At 38.1% G+C, this 15,420-nt stretch overlaps 1 protein-coding gene across 2 annotated transcripts; it reads right to left on the bottom strand.

Moving 5' to 3' along the window:
• Window positions 1-3,129: 3,129 nt before the first annotated feature.
• On the bottom strand, window positions 3,130-14,184 carry Ipp (inositol polyphosphate 1-phosphatase). 2 transcript variants are annotated; one of them, XM_071595517.1, is made up of 7 exons: window positions 13,942-14,184; window positions 13,531-13,736; window positions 13,339-13,461; window positions 13,033-13,174; window positions 12,544-12,736; window positions 8,674-9,201; window positions 3,130-5,646 (listed from the first exon to the last, which is right to left on the bottom strand). In XM_071595517.1, the coding sequence occupies exons 1-7, from the start codon at window positions 14,144-14,146 to the stop codon at window positions 5,478-5,480; spliced, it is 1,566 nt and encodes a 521-aa protein (XP_071451618.1). In that variant the 5' UTR covers window positions 14,147-14,184; the 3' UTR covers window positions 3,130-5,477. The 2 variants fall into 2 exon arrangements, with proteins under 2 accessions (XP_071451618.1, XP_071451619.1); XM_071595518.1 differs by having other exon boundaries at window positions 13,946-14,048.
• Window positions 14,185-15,420: the final 1,236 nt, after the last annotated feature.

Raw genomic sequence — 15,420 nt, 5'->3', positions numbered from 1 at the left:
TATATAAAAGTCAATCTTAAGTACATGGCCCAAAACTTGAGCTAATACCAAGATATTATATGGACCCAAATACTAAGAAATTTTTAAGAATTATACATAGTAATCGGATTCACTAGCATATTACCTTGCATTGGATATTTAGTACCGGGGTCTCTCAATATAGTTAACGCAATGGAGAAGTACCTACTAAAAATACTTGTATTGTGCACTTTGCTGTGACACCAATACTTCAATGTGGACAAGTATTGGATGCACAAGCACATATTATAAGTCGTATGAATACTACCCTAGTATACCAACACTTAAATGTCATTCCCTGTGTGTTGCATTCTTAATGTGAGGACTTCCATGTTAGCATGTAGATAACCACCATGAGCAATTAAGTATTATTATTGATGCCAAACATCTTAAACTTCAGGCCATTCATGCTAAAGGCGTGATGCTCAGTAGACTATGGTGCATGCGGTACCGTCTATTCCATCAAAGAAAATAGGGGAGTTAATGCTAACTCAGAGCAAATGGTTGAAACGTATACCTCAAATGTTCTTCCACTTAGGTTCCCACACCAGAGAATGTTATCAACCAGGCTAGAGGAAATAGAGTAAAACTATCCGAGTCATTTCATGCATGGGGCAATGAAAAAATGACATATTATCCCTTAAATTAAAATATTAGTCAAGTTTTTAGACTATTTAAAGAACTCGTTTTATTGTAAACGAATGAAAATATATCATGAGCGAGTAAAAGTTTGATTTTCGAAATAGACGGTAGAATAATTATGGAGGCAAATATTGGTCAAGATAGGCTCTTGATAGTTTCCTTAGGTCAATTATAAAAAAATAGTTTATTCAAAATTATACGGATGAAAATGTCCTGGATAAACGTAAATTCCTTTATTTCTAATATATAGACTGTTTAATACCCCTGAATGTATTTGGGACTGCAAAAATGCAATTCCTAGTTTGTTACATCCGCCAGTTTTATGATCTAGTATCATTGCTTTGTTGATAGTTTCCCTTGGCCAATGTGTGTTCACATCGAAAACATGATTAAATATCATTTTTACATGCTCCAGGATTAAATAAGACTTTAAAATCTCGTTAGGGATTGCTTGTATGCCGAAAAACATTTGATGTAGTAGAAATCCATTGTAATTTACAAATGGGAAAGCTGAAGATACCCTCAAAACTCATTATTTATCGGTAACATCTGGCATAACAACAACAAATGAGTTATGAAGTGCATAAACTTCCTTCCGTACAAAACATCTACATCAAGCACAATCTTTCTGGGAGCTTTTTGTGCAAACACTTAGCGTTCAAACATAATTTTACCATTCAAATACACATTTATCCTGAAAGCAAGCTATTATAGAATAATATAATGAAAAAGTATAATTTCAGAAGCATTCTCATTCAACTTCTCCATTTTCTTCCCCAAATACCATGGCTTGCTCAAGTTGGACAAGTCCAAGCTGGCATTTATAATAGTCTTTATTAGTATAGTACATAGTAGCCGGCTTGGAACCTTCCAACTTTATTTTATGCATGAAAAACTTGGCCACACATACAGAAATCAGGAAATTGACTGAATCTGATACATTTATAAAAATAGGCAATGGGTGTGCCATATAATCAATAATTTACTTCAGAAAATTATTTAAGAATCCAATTATGTCTGTATATAAAATTTAATAGACCAATTTTGGTTATAGATCTGAAGGTAAATCCTTCACTCTTTGGTGCCTATCATTATTTTTACCACATATGTTTTCACCCCTATTTCCAGAAATGACAGGAGCAAGATGGTCCAATACATCTAAATAAACAGCTGTACACAAAAATATATTTATATGGAGTATAGTTTGTAGCCACATTATCAAGGCATGACCTCTATGTTTCACTTCTGTTTGCAAACAACAGGCCAAAGACCAAAATAGATTGACGAGAAGTATGCTACTTTTTTGTGTGTAAGTCTACTGGTATTGTCAATTGGTGTTCTACTGGTTAAGTTGGGTTTTGGATGAAGACAGCCTACACAATTGTATAACAGAACATTTGTCTCTCCTAGCAAAAATATATAACCCAACATCCAGCCTTGCAATAAGCCCCTCATTCAACTATGCATCCTTCCTTCCTCCCTTTATTCTGTCCAATATGCCCACCCTATGCTTTCTCCTTACTCATTTGCTTTTAGTTCTCCCCTCACAGTCTTCAACATCCCATTACCAATCAAAGTGCTCTGCAGTCATCTTTCCTGCCTCCTTTGAATTTCCCCCAATGATCCCCTCTCCTCCCCCACCACCACCGAGCACTTCCTCGTTAGTTTTCCTTTTAGTCCACTTAACTTTATCCATCTGCAGCTCATCTCCACAGCCACATTTACAAAGTCTGCAGTCTACGCTTATCATCCTCATTCAATGACCATGTTTCCGCACTGTATGTAACCATGCTTATCAAATTTTTGGCAGACGTTTTCATAATATATTTTCTTGAAATCCCTATCATCAATTCTCTCATTGTGAAAGCTTCTTTGCCTAATGCATTTCTTTTTTATATGCCTATATAATACTTAATTGGCAATTTGGTCCAAAACACTCCCCAGATATATATACTGTTTTGCCTACTCTAGGTTGTACTTTCCTTTTTATATGTTCATCATAAGCTTCCTCTTTCTTGAAAATGGCATAACCTTTGTTTTGTTTACATTTATTCTCAACCCATACCTATTAGCTCAATTTCCAATTCACTCAGCAATGCTTGCAACCCTTTGGCTGACTGACAAAATAATGCTTGGTCTTCCATCAGCAAACCTAACTGATTTTATGAATTCCCCACCCACTTTCATTCCTACCTTAATTTCTTCCCATGCCTCTTTAATCATTTTCCCCACATATATGTTGAACAGCACTGGTTACAATGGGCAACCCTGCCTTACACCTCTTCCTAACACTGCCCATCCCAACTCTCAATCAACCACCACTTGCACCTGAGCAGTCCGAGACATGCCTCACTGTTTAACAAATCTTAAAAGGTTGAACGGAAAGCACAAGAAAAAAAATTGGATGACACTGAGTTGCAATAGAACATGATTTATTTTTGTTCCAAAATAGTTGTTCACAATGAAATAATGTAATAATATAAAAATTTCACGCAACAAAAATAAAACAAAATGGTGGTAAAGTTTTTTCACATAACATGTCATGTATGTTACCACTTATAAATTGCATAAACAGGAAATGTTTTCGGCCTGCATTATGTATCATGAGAGTTTATAAACATCAAATTACCAACTAACACAGAAACAACAAAAAACACATGTCAGAACACATTAAGAGACTCTCATCATGACTAGTACGAAGAGGCCTAGTAAATTTAAGTGGAACATCAAGCAAAGGGGACACTTCACATAAGATACTAATGCCTCGCTAAATTCTGTAGTTTGCCTTTCACGCCATTTCACCCAGTGTACACTGACTGACTTCTAACTTAAATTAATGACAGAAATGCTTGGCAGGCATCACTACAGATCGTAAACCTAAATAAAATGCATAGTATGACACCTTGATCAAAGACCTTGCACATCTCCTCTTCAACCAGAAACTTTTCTTCCGGGCATTCACATCCACGTCTATCTTGTCTTTTCACACACATTTGATGATCAGTGAATAATATACTCCACATCCAGAAAAATCGTAAAAACTTAATATAAACATTGATTCAATTTTTTTATAATCCCTTCAAAAATGACATGTTTTCAATACATTCTTTGTAAGTAAAATTTTCCACACAAAGCAGGAAAACAATTATATTCAAAGCCCTTAAGATATGCGCTTTGATTTTGGTGAAGCATTAATATCATCTCAACACTTCATAATTTAAATAACAGAGTAATCGAAAGAGTATTTCTGGAAATGCAATTCCATTTCCATGTCCCCAAAGGTACAGGTCTTTTCCAAAACGCCTTCAGGTTGAAAAAAAAATCACATTCAATCCGTGGTGAGGCATTGCTTCAAATGGAAAGGGATACTTTGCATCACAGCAATTGGTAGTGGTCAGATATACTACTCAGTCAGTGGTCAGAGATAGCATCTCCAATAACAATATCTAAATGCGCTGAAATTGCTGTTGACTTCTGATTGTTTTCTGCCGTTAATTGTTCAATACTGCTTGTTTCAGCATGGTAATATATTTTAAGCTTCTGAGAAATCATTAATTCAATATAACTTTGATCCAAGATTATAACACATAATTTAAATATTTTAAGAGAGCAGTTAGAGTGAAACAGGAAAAATAACCCATGCAGGTAGTATATGCATGGAAACAAACACATACAAAGTACATACTTACAAGGTGACTTTTGATTAATTTCTAACATAAGTTACTCAATGAAAATATTTGCTATGGAAGAAAGATTTTTAGGTATACCATTTCTACAAACAGATTTACAGAAAATTTAAATGACTGGAAATCATTCAAGGAATATTTTTACCAAATAAAACTTTGACAAATATTTTCTTTACGATGAAACCCAAAGGGGAAAAAATGTGTGTGTGTGTCTGTGTATGTAGTTGTATGTATATACATAAAATACTGGCTGTTTTATTTTAAAGTTTTTTCAAATTAACTTGAAATGCAATTATTAGTTCTACGCCAGAGAGTTTAAGCATTTGAAATAAGCATATAACTTAGGGAATTATAGTAAATGGTAGACGTGGTAACTTTGTGGAATTTTATATCAATAAATAAAGTCATAGTAATAAATTAAAACACTTGGTATGATTCTACAATATCAAATGAAATAGTGTAAAATCATACGTAGTGCCTTTTATTAAATACAATAACTTTGGGAATTTGATTCTTAACCATTTTATACATGATATGAGACTATAGAAAATGTTATATATTCAAATATATCATTTTTCAAAAGAATTCTTTCTTAAACAACTTCATAACCCTTAATTAATAATAAAATTGGAATAATTACACAAAAACAACAAAAGTAAGCAATAACAGGCAAAAGCAATTAAATATAACAAATATTTCTTGTCATGAAAATAATTTTTCAGCATAATAGTAAAAAATTTGGATTTTGCAGCCGCAAAAATACAAGGGGATGATTTGTAATAAAAAAAGGAATGGATTTTTTTTCACTAAATATGCAGAAGCTATTTTGATACTAACATTATCTTTTCCCAAGCTGTTACACCTTCATTTCTCCATAATTCCTAGACTTCTTTCAGTAATAAATGAGAGACAAAATTCCAGGATTTTTCATTGCGTTGATCACATGTATTAATTTACGTTTCGGAAGACAGTTTTCAAATAGGGAGGGCTAACGAGCACTTTGGTTCTCGCACAATCGGTTCTTTTACCTTCCCCTGCAGAGCGGGAGGGGTGTCATGCATGTTGCGGCAGAGGGTGAGACGGGGTGTGGGCGGGTGGGGGTGGGGGGCAGGAGAAGAGGGCGTTGAGATGTCACACAGGAGATGTGATGGCTCCGGCCGGCTGGCGAATGGTTCCCACCAACTGGAGGAGAAACCGGGGGCTTCGGTATGCAATTACGCCACCGCTATTGCACCACTTGGCTGGGGAGCTTGTCGTACTGCTTTCCCCATCGGCATTGCTCTCATCCTCGTCATTGTACCTGAGGAGACCACAACACGCCCACATGAGGACAACACGCATACAATATGGCTTGGAACTGGAGGTCGGGTGACCATGACATAATCCCCACCATCCAGTTCACCCAACACACATTAAATCACGACTATGAATGCCATAGTGGCACGTTAACTTAAATTATACGCAGTAGCTCCAACTGAATTATCCATATCTTCAGGTCAGGAATTTGACATCTTCAGTCAATGACTTTAACCTGAAAATGCACACAGCAGAGTCGAAGAAACAGTGGTAATTTAAATGTTGTTCAAGAGATGATACTTGGAAAACAAATTTACAGATGATTATTAACTGCAAAAGCCTACAATCAAATATACTCTTTTACAAATCACTTATTCGAATTTGTGTATGTTTGAAACGATGCAACAACAGTGTTGCTCAATTGTTTCTGGCTCAAACTTTGTGGAAATTCATTTTAATTAAATGAAGAGTACAATGTATCTTTCCACTGTCCTCTATTTAACGTACAACCAGTTTCAATGCTCAAGCGTAACCAGGTACCTGATGATGAAGCTTGAGCATTGAAACTAGTTGTACGTGAATAAAAGACAGTGGAAAGATACATTGTACTCTTCATTTAATTAACAGTGTTGCTGTTTGCAAATTTCTGAAATACATACTTTTTTGCATACAAAGTTCATTGGCAAATATTTTCATCGAATCCCTATTAGTTCAATATTTAAAAATGTGATTTGCTTTTTTATGTTCCACATTATGAAAATATTATATATATATTACCAAAATCCAAAATTTCAACATGTTCCTTACCTAAGATTTCATTTTTCCCAGGGTATTTTGAGCAGAAAGTCCTCTTGGGTCTTCCACTGGGAGAGTTTCCATTCGGGCTGATGTTTTGATTCTCGACTAGGGCATTGTCTTCAGAGCAAGAGTGAGTTCACAGGAACTCTTGCCCTGAAGAGCATGCCCGAATCGAGCATTGAAATGTTGGCCAGAATGGAGACTCTCACCTTGAGGAAGACCCAAAAGGAATTTCTGTATTCTTTATGAAAAGCAGGAATTACACATGTATAAATATCCATTGGTAAGTTTTTCTCCTGCAGAAAGTGCATATTTCAGAATCCTGTCAAAGAGGAAGCAATTGCCCCAGCCCTCCAGGTCCTGATTGAAAGTCAAGGGGAAATATTCCACATTGGATGAAATATTCTGGGTCACGAGTGAAATGTCATGGGAAGAGTATTCTTGGACAGTCACTCCCTAGAAACTTCACAGAAGTTGACAACCTTGCCGCAAATACCACTTGAACCCTTCCAGGAGACTCGAATGCACTCACTGATCACCTCAGTCTAAGGACAATGGACCCGACTCAACTATCATTCACAAAATCCATTTAGCTAAACTTTTGGACTCAAAAAGTTCTCCTCCCTTGCTCAAACTAATTCATAGATTATTTTAGACTCTGACTGACTGGCGAGACCACAGAACTAATTGTGTCTAAATAAATTTCATTTCAGAATTGGATCGAGTTCAGCAGAGTAGGGCTAGATTTGTCAAAAATTGTTATGACCAACGCAGTAGCGTAACTACTTTGCTAGAAAATTTAGGCTGGGATTCCCTTACACAGCGGCGTTTACAATATAGATTAAACTTATTAAAAACATTTAAAGATGGGTACTTTTCCGATGACATCAAGAACATAATACAAACCCCAACATATTACCGGCAGAGGGATCACGAATATAAGATTAGAGAGATTGACTGCAAGACAGACAGGTGTAAATGGTTATTTTTTCCAAGAACAATAAGAGACCAGAATTCTTGTAATCGAAATCCCCCAATAGTTGGCTCGACATAATAAGTATTAACCTACAAGGTAGCGACTACGCATGGTCATACGATTACATTTATATATTTTTATTGCAGGTTCCCCTTACCTTCCCCCATCCATTTGAAAAACCCTAACCCCCTCATCCCTTACCCTTTCCTCCTGGTGCTGCACCCCCTGCCACACACCTTTTTGGCGGCTTGCAGGGTATTGACGTAGATGTGTCTGAAACTGATAAGTTTGTGGAAATGGCCACGCTTGACAAATATCTCATGAAGTGAGTATAACCTGGTGCAAGCTCTAACCTGGGAAGAATATTTTACTTTTCCCGGTTAAGTTTTCCACATGGCAACACTCCCCGTGATCGGACTGTTTGATTACCAGAAAACTGATCCTATCTGATTTGATTGACCCTGCTACGTGAGACACCTACCATGATCCTTTCATTTCAAACCTTCAAGGTCATCATTTTGCCTAAAATCTTGAGCAGACTGATTCATCCCTCTTCCTCCCCCTTGTGCACAAACTATAAAAAATAAGACCTATGATAATGAGACCACTGAATAACTAGTCACTCCCACTCAAATCCTGTTTGGATGAGTCAGTGGTCCCAAGGTGACATAGGTTGGGATCCTGGCAGACCTGTGGAACCTCACTTAATGAGCAGAATTTGTTCCAGGCCAGGTTTGAATCCAGCCCTAGACAAAAATTAAGCCCTGTTGATCGCCAATAGCAGCTATTTTCAACCTTAATTTGTCTCATGCCATACACCAATTAATTAATCACTAAAATTCTGCAGAGCAACAAAAATACATTATATTTTTCATGCTTAATTTCTGTTATCTAAGCAATATATACTAATCCCAAAGAAACTGCGGGAGATGCTGCAACGGTAACTTTAAACAGAGTCATCCGCTAATATGCATTTCAATGCAACAATTTCATAGTTCCAAGATCTATCGTCCACAGGATTCGAACCTGGGCCCTCAGAGTGAGAAGCCAGTACACTAGCCTACGAACCAACCTGATCCCCCTCATAATGGATTTTGACTTGCCCAATAGTCCCTTGAAAATGCCAGCCTTCGTCAAAATTCATACGAACACTTGGTGTAGGCAGAGTATTAATTTAACCAGTCTAAGAATGACTTTGCGAAACAACTAGCATCACTCGCGGGGACTTATCTGTGTTGCAAATCGCATGGCATGTACCTCAGTCCAAACCGTAGCTCCAGGTCGAGCATGAAGGGGAGTGCTTCCTTGAGCCCAGGGCATTCAAGCAGGTGGCTCGGGGGCAGCGGGCACGAGTCTGCTGCGGCAGTGGCCACCCTCCGGAAGTCCACAACGCCTCCTCCGAGAGCCGAGAGCAGTGCATGCGGGCCACAGGCATCCCAGCGGAAAGTGGTGGGCCTCGTCAGAAGGTAGGCATCTGCCTCCCCAAGGGCGACACACAGCTGCTTGTGCCCTGCCCCGGCCACCTCCACAACCGTGTACCGAGTGGCAAGGCGTCTGCGCAGGGCTTCCGACTCACTACGGCTGATTACCACCACCCCTCGGCTTTGCATGCCGCCTCTGCTGGTGCCCTTCTCCTCTGCCGAGCCGCCTCCCTCCACGCTTAGCTCCACCATCCGCATGCCACCCCCCTGCGCCGACCCCTTCTCCACCTCCTCTTGGTCACTCAGGATGGAAGACATCCGGTAATCCTCGTAGCTGATGCCCCAGTAATATCTCCCCGTCCACCTGCAAAGATATGGAACGTGGATCCATACAGTAGGCACTCCAGTGTTAATTTCACCGTATAATTAAAATGGATGCCAAATTAGTGCTATATTTCTGAAGAATTTATTGAAATTTCGTGAAAAATCATAATTGTATTTACACACCTGCCACTACTACATTGTATACTAATGAAATTAAGAATACAAAGTAACTTTCCACTGTCCTTTATTAGCATACGACCGGTTTCAACGCTCAAGTGTCATCATCAGGGCGTTGAGCGTTGAAACCGGTTGTACGCTAATAAAGGACAGTTGAAAGTTACTTTGTATTCTTAATTTCATTAAAATGAATTTCCACAAGGTTGAGCCAGAAACAATTGAACATTGTATACTCTTTTACTGCTCTCTATACCTTTCTGTACAGAAAACCTCCCTATCTAGTTTTCATCAAACATACTCAAGACTTTTTCTGATTAACCCTAATCATGCATTACATACACAATTCATACATAACATACCTGCATTCACAAATGCAGGCACTTTCACTGATCTCAGGTGCTTTATTGTCAAAACCCCTCCCACATGACCGCATGGGTCTGCCATTAATGAATGTAGTGCTCATTTCAGTATTTGTTGCCCTGGTTTGTTTGTTTTCTAGCTCCTCCTTCCATCCCTCATCTCTATCTGTGAGTGGTACACCTCCGCTGCCCGCCTGCTGTTGTGTGTCACATTCCCTACCTGCGTCTTTGGGGACGGAGAGCATGAACTGTACGTGCGTGTGAGAGTAGAATTGCCCCTTCTTACTTTCCAATTCTGATTTGCACGTCCTTCAATACATTTTTACTAAATTTGTAGGTGCATGTGCACGTTAATTGATAGTATATTTATTTGCATGCGTCTAAGTTAAAAGGAAGTTTTTGAAGGAACTTTGAATGCCTTCGTGGGTATAGGTTTGCATGTGGTTATATTGTATTTTACAGGTGGTGACCTGACACCCTCCCGCGGCAGCTTGTGGAGTATAGATGTAGATTTGTTCATCAAATATTCTCATTCCCCTTCCATAAATACATCTCTTTGCATTACGCTGGTAAATTCTTACTTCCTTGCATGTTATTTATTGCCACTGATAAATAATATATTTTTCACTCGTTTACTTATTTCAATGATGAAGCCAACGTATGAAGTATATGCTTGCCTGACAAAAGTAAATTCATCTATCCTCATGGGCCATTTCTATGGCACATGGGGATATAGCTCAGATAAAACATTGAATTAGACTTCCCTAATTCCCTGCTCGTACACATACTTATTGACACTAACATCTTACACCAAAAGGCACGATTAGCCGAGTCTACGACAGCAAGCATTTTCTGTGAATTCTTGCTGTCTGATGTCAACATATACACTCCTAAGAGTATTTGATGCACAACGATTCAAAACTACAAATTCAATGCAACTGAAAAGAAGATCTACAGCAAAAAGGTTGTTAATATTACACCACAAATGTTTTATTAAAACCCTGCTTAGAGGCAAGACAGCCCTCAAAACCAGAAATTGATGTGGACTCTGTAGATGGAATGCAATTTACATTTGGGTATAGAATTTTCATGGCAATGCAAAACTTGAAAACACACATACACTCCATTGGGCCAAATACGAGGGTCATCCGGAAAGTAGTACCCGTTCGTGCCGCATGAAGTGCTGACGACGCGAGTAGCCGCTGGACGAGGTCAGATAGCTTCAGTGGCTTGTCTGCCTTCTCTGAGCCAAGTTGCGTGACGCTAGCATTGCCTGTGTTGTTTCTGTGATTGTTTACAATGTTTAAAAAAATTGAGAACGCCGCCAGTTGTGAAGTGAGGGCAGTGATTAAATTCCTCAATGCAAGAAACGTTCGCCCATGTGATATTCATCGCCAATTAAAGGAGGTGTATGGAGACAATGTAATGGACGAGTCGTCTGTTCGGCGGTGGTGTCGCAACTTCAACATGGGGAGGGGGAACACACACGACGATGAGCGTTCGGAGAGACCGTCTGTCATTACAGACCAACTGGTGAGCTCAGTTGACGAATTCGTGAGGAACGATCGGCGCGTCACAATTGATGACATCTGTGAGCATTTTCCCAATGTTTCTCGAACAATTGTTCATGAAATTGTTAAACACCATCTGCATTATGCAAAAATTTGTGCAAGATGGGTCCCTCGCAAGCTTACAGATGAGCACAAAACCAAGCGTATGGCTGCAGCACTGACGTTTTTGGGACGTTATTCTGATGAAGGAGACTCCACCGTATCCACCGTATAGCCCGGACTTGGCCCCTTCAGATTTTCATCTCTTTACAAAGCTTAAAGACTTTTTGGCAGGAAAAAGATTTGACAGCGATGAAGAACTTAAAGAAGGAGTGACCCTGTATCTCAATGAGCTGGCGGCGAAGGACTATGCAGCAGGAATACAGAAACTTGTCACACGTTATGACAAATGCCTTAATTTGCTTGGAGATTATGTTGAGAAGTAGTTTAAAGTATCCTCTTTCAAATAAAATTTTTTATGTTTGTTAATATTTACTTTTGTGTCTTTATTTCACGAACGGGTACTACTTTCCGGATGACCCTCGTATAATCTCATGCATAACATAGTTGCCATCCTATTTCTGGGATTTCACACATGGAAATTACTTATAATTTTTATGTCAAAACAGTCAAAATACTTATCTAATAGCGATATCATTAAAATGAGAGAGGCGGCTCTTTCAGTTCAGGCCAGTTATGAAACAAAACTAAAATTTATCGGCACTAAACAAGGTTATATGGCTCGGTAGGGGGATTGGGGGGGAAGAGAGAGTGAAAGAAGAGGGGTATGAACACTATGAAGAGACAGAGAAGGGAGGGCATAGAGCATTGGTTTGCCAACTATCTCTGGCAATGATACTTATGGTGGCTAGAATTTAACTTCTTTTGGCCACAATAAAATTAACTATTTATATAATCATGAGACGAAGAAGAAATTTTACACTTACAAGGCAAACCAAGCTCATTATAAATTTGTTACACAGACCACCTCTGCGCAAAATGCCAAAGGGGCGATTTTATCATCAGTAGAAAATCAGAGTCATCACAAAATACTGCCATCATAAGAGCAGTTTAGTCTGGGTAGGTCGCCTTTTACACACTAGGTAAGGCATCTATGACAGTAAAAAACAAATGTTTCCATACATTAAGTTGACAATCACTTCATAGAGATCAATGTTTAAACTCTACCAACTTTGAAACCAATTGAGAGAAAAACTTTGCCTTTTTCCCAGGCATTAGGGCACAGGGGAGAGACAACTAGTTTTCATTTACCACACTAATTTCCCATTGACTTACATCCCAGAGGTGCTGTCTTCCAAAGAGAATGGTCTGTTTACAACTCCCACAATTGGAGTTCCAGTTTGCCGGTGGAAGGCACCAATCAGAACGGTGACACATGGCAGGCCAGACTGATGGATCGATGATGCTGGACTTTCACTGCCTTCAGTGACATTGGTGCATCCACCACTTATATACTCTGCTGTTGAGTCTGGAGTAAAAAATAAAATTCAACTTCAACTACCATGCATTGGGATGCTGGCACTCAAGTGTAACAAGTGATGCTACTCCAGGACATACCCTCCTTTGGCATTTAAATAAAATAATTAAATGCATAGCAACATAGATGAACCGCAAAAATGTTATTTTACAATTTGCAAGTATAATATTTCCAAATTTTGATGGCTGTTCTCTAATGGTCACTTTCCCAAATTTATAGGGTCACTTAAAAATTAACACATTCAGAAAATATTGAGAACAATCAATACAAATTTGATGAATATTTACCAATAGGATCAATCCAAATACCAAGCTGATTTATAGGCAATTGTGGGCAATCGGACAGCCTAGAAAAATCTTCTTCTAAATGAATTTCCCTGTGTACTTCAGCAGCAAGGAGGTTTGCTGCATTTTCATTCCCATCCAACACCTGCATGCAAAATAATGCCCACATTTAGTAGCACAACTCCACTTCCCTGAAAGACTTACAGAAATAGGTAGGTGTGGTTTCAAATTTAGGCTTAAATGTTTCTATTTTTAAAATGCCCGGAATTGGGCGATTTTATAACCCCTATAAATTTCCCATTTACGTACCTTGCAGAGCATTGAAGACGTATCCCCAGAGCATTCTTTCACCTCCACAGTTATGGACTCCCCCAAAGTATTGGTGAAAGTATTATTTTCTTCCCCTTTGATAAACTCGGCAATCTCTGGAAACTATCCATAAGGTTTATGCCAAACTAAGACCATTTACGATATTAATTAGCTTAAAGGAAAACATGATACCTCTTTCCCAATGTCATGCCTGACGGTTTCTTGAATGAGAACGTCGGCTAATGTTTTGAAGTCTTGAAAGAACCTGCGATTCATTTCATCGCCCTTCTTTTCTTGGATTAAAAGCTGAAATAAATCTTCTTCGTATCTACATGCTCTGGCGATATTGGCAGACTTTTCCGACGCACTCACTAGGACTTTCAGGAAATGAGCCATTTCTGAAAACAAAGCCATTGGTCTAAATTTCACCTAAGTCATCGAATTACCTGGCAGCACACTAAAATTGCATTAAATAATCAATTTTTAGGGAGAAATTAGCGAACGAATGTAATTAATTTGTGGTAAACAAAAATTACCGAAACTTCAATATCATAAACCAAATATGGTTTTAAAGTAAATTCTTCACTACAGAAAGAACGATACCTGCTTTAGTTTGCGATTTTCTACAGATGGAAGCTTTACAAGTGCGTCTATCGTCCAGCACCCCACATTCGATTGGGAACCAAGGTCGTAGTCTTAATGTGGTCAGCTGTTTCCTCCATGAGCCATATTGATCAATAATAGCAGCGCGGAACCAGAGACACGAATCTTTTCCCCACATGCATTTTGTTATACTAAAAATTGACATTTTATAATTTTATCGAAATGAATCAACCTCAATTACTGTATCAAAGCATTTTAATTCCTTTTCGGAGAGATGATAGTGAAAATATACAGACTTTCTCTAAGAGAAAATATATTAAATAATAATTATAGTTATTATATAGATTATAAATGAAGAACTATCATGTTATAATTTTTGAGCTGTAATGAGTTTCAGAGGCTGCGGATTACTCAAAGGGATTTCAAATAATTCAACAACTTCATTCAAAACCTACAATGAAATGTGCAATGGGATTTTCATTTGTTTCCGAGTTTCACCTTTCAAACAACGGTTGTAGCCTAGTGACGAGTAAAATTTTAGTGTAATAGAGACAATTATTTTTTACATTGTGTTAGTTACTGCAATAGTTTGGGCTTGGAGCTCAAAGCATTATATTCACTGGACATCCTTTACATCTGATACAGTTAGCTGCTTTTTGTACCATGAACAATTCTCTTATAATCTGAATATTCTCCGTGTTATACATGTCCAAGAGGCAAGGGAAGATAGGAATAAAAAGACAGAGGTAGTTTTCATCTTAAACGAAACCAGGTGAGTTATTCCTTTTAAATATTAATGTTAACTCTAAACCATTTGTTCATGCGTTTTGTCAAACAACGAGATATTTTCGACGATCGCACCAAATTTTCCCCGACAGAAAATAGCACAAAAGTAATAACGTCTTTGACTCTATTCACCCTTCTACTCGCACATAGCCAAATATTAGTATATCCTTCCTGTTTCTTTCTCAACCAAATGTATGTTCAATACTTGTTGGTTTGGCATCATATACCAAGCGAAGGGAAGTTAAGAAGCAATGAATATTTTTCATTTTTCATTACGTGTCCTTTTCTTGCCATCTCATTGATTGTTAGAGGATGTCATAATCTTCCAGCATATCACTGGATCTCTTGATGATCTCCCTCTTAAAAGTATTTTGCCATCTTGTAATATAATTATTATCGTAGCTTATCGTAATATAGGATTGTTTAAGCTACTTATTTGGATAAAGGTTTTACTCTTAATCGAATCCTATAAGCGTATTGGTATTTCCTCCTAAAGAATGCAATTGGACGCAAAGATCCTGCAGATATGACAGTAGAGTATTTGCGTGTGGAACCACCTGTCGTCAGCTTCGGCAGTTGGGAAAATTCAGGAGGATCTTGTGAATTTATGTCTTATGTCTGTTGACCGTGTTTAATGTAGGGTATAGCTATAGAGTTACACGCTTTCATTTAATTTTGTTTTTTGTACCTTAA

The sequence above is a fragment of the Hetaerina americana genome, unplaced genomic scaffold, assembly GCF_022747635.1.
Source record: "Hetaerina americana unplaced genomic scaffold, ioHetAmer1.1.p SCAF_7, whole genome shotgun sequence".
Lineage (NCBI taxonomy): Eukaryota > Metazoa > Arthropoda > Insecta > Odonata > Calopterygidae > Hetaerina > Hetaerina americana.
Note: the sequence above shows the minus strand (reverse complement) of the source record. Positions and strands in the feature narration are given on the sequence as shown.

Excerpts from the sequence above, each read along its gene's own strand:
- Ipp (XM_071595517.1), bottom strand. The coding sequence starts at position 14,146 with ATGTCAATTTTTAGTATAACAAAATGCATGTGGGGAAAAGATTCGTGT. Across the intron at positions 13,462-13,530 it reads GGCATGACATTGGGAAAGAG|TTTCCAGAGATTGCCGAGTT; the intron begins GTATCATGTTTT and ends CCTTATGGATAG. Across the intron at positions 12,737-13,032 it reads TATTTGGATTGATCCTATTG|ACTCAACAGCAGAGTATATA; the intron begins GTAAATATTCAT and ends TTTTTACTCCAG.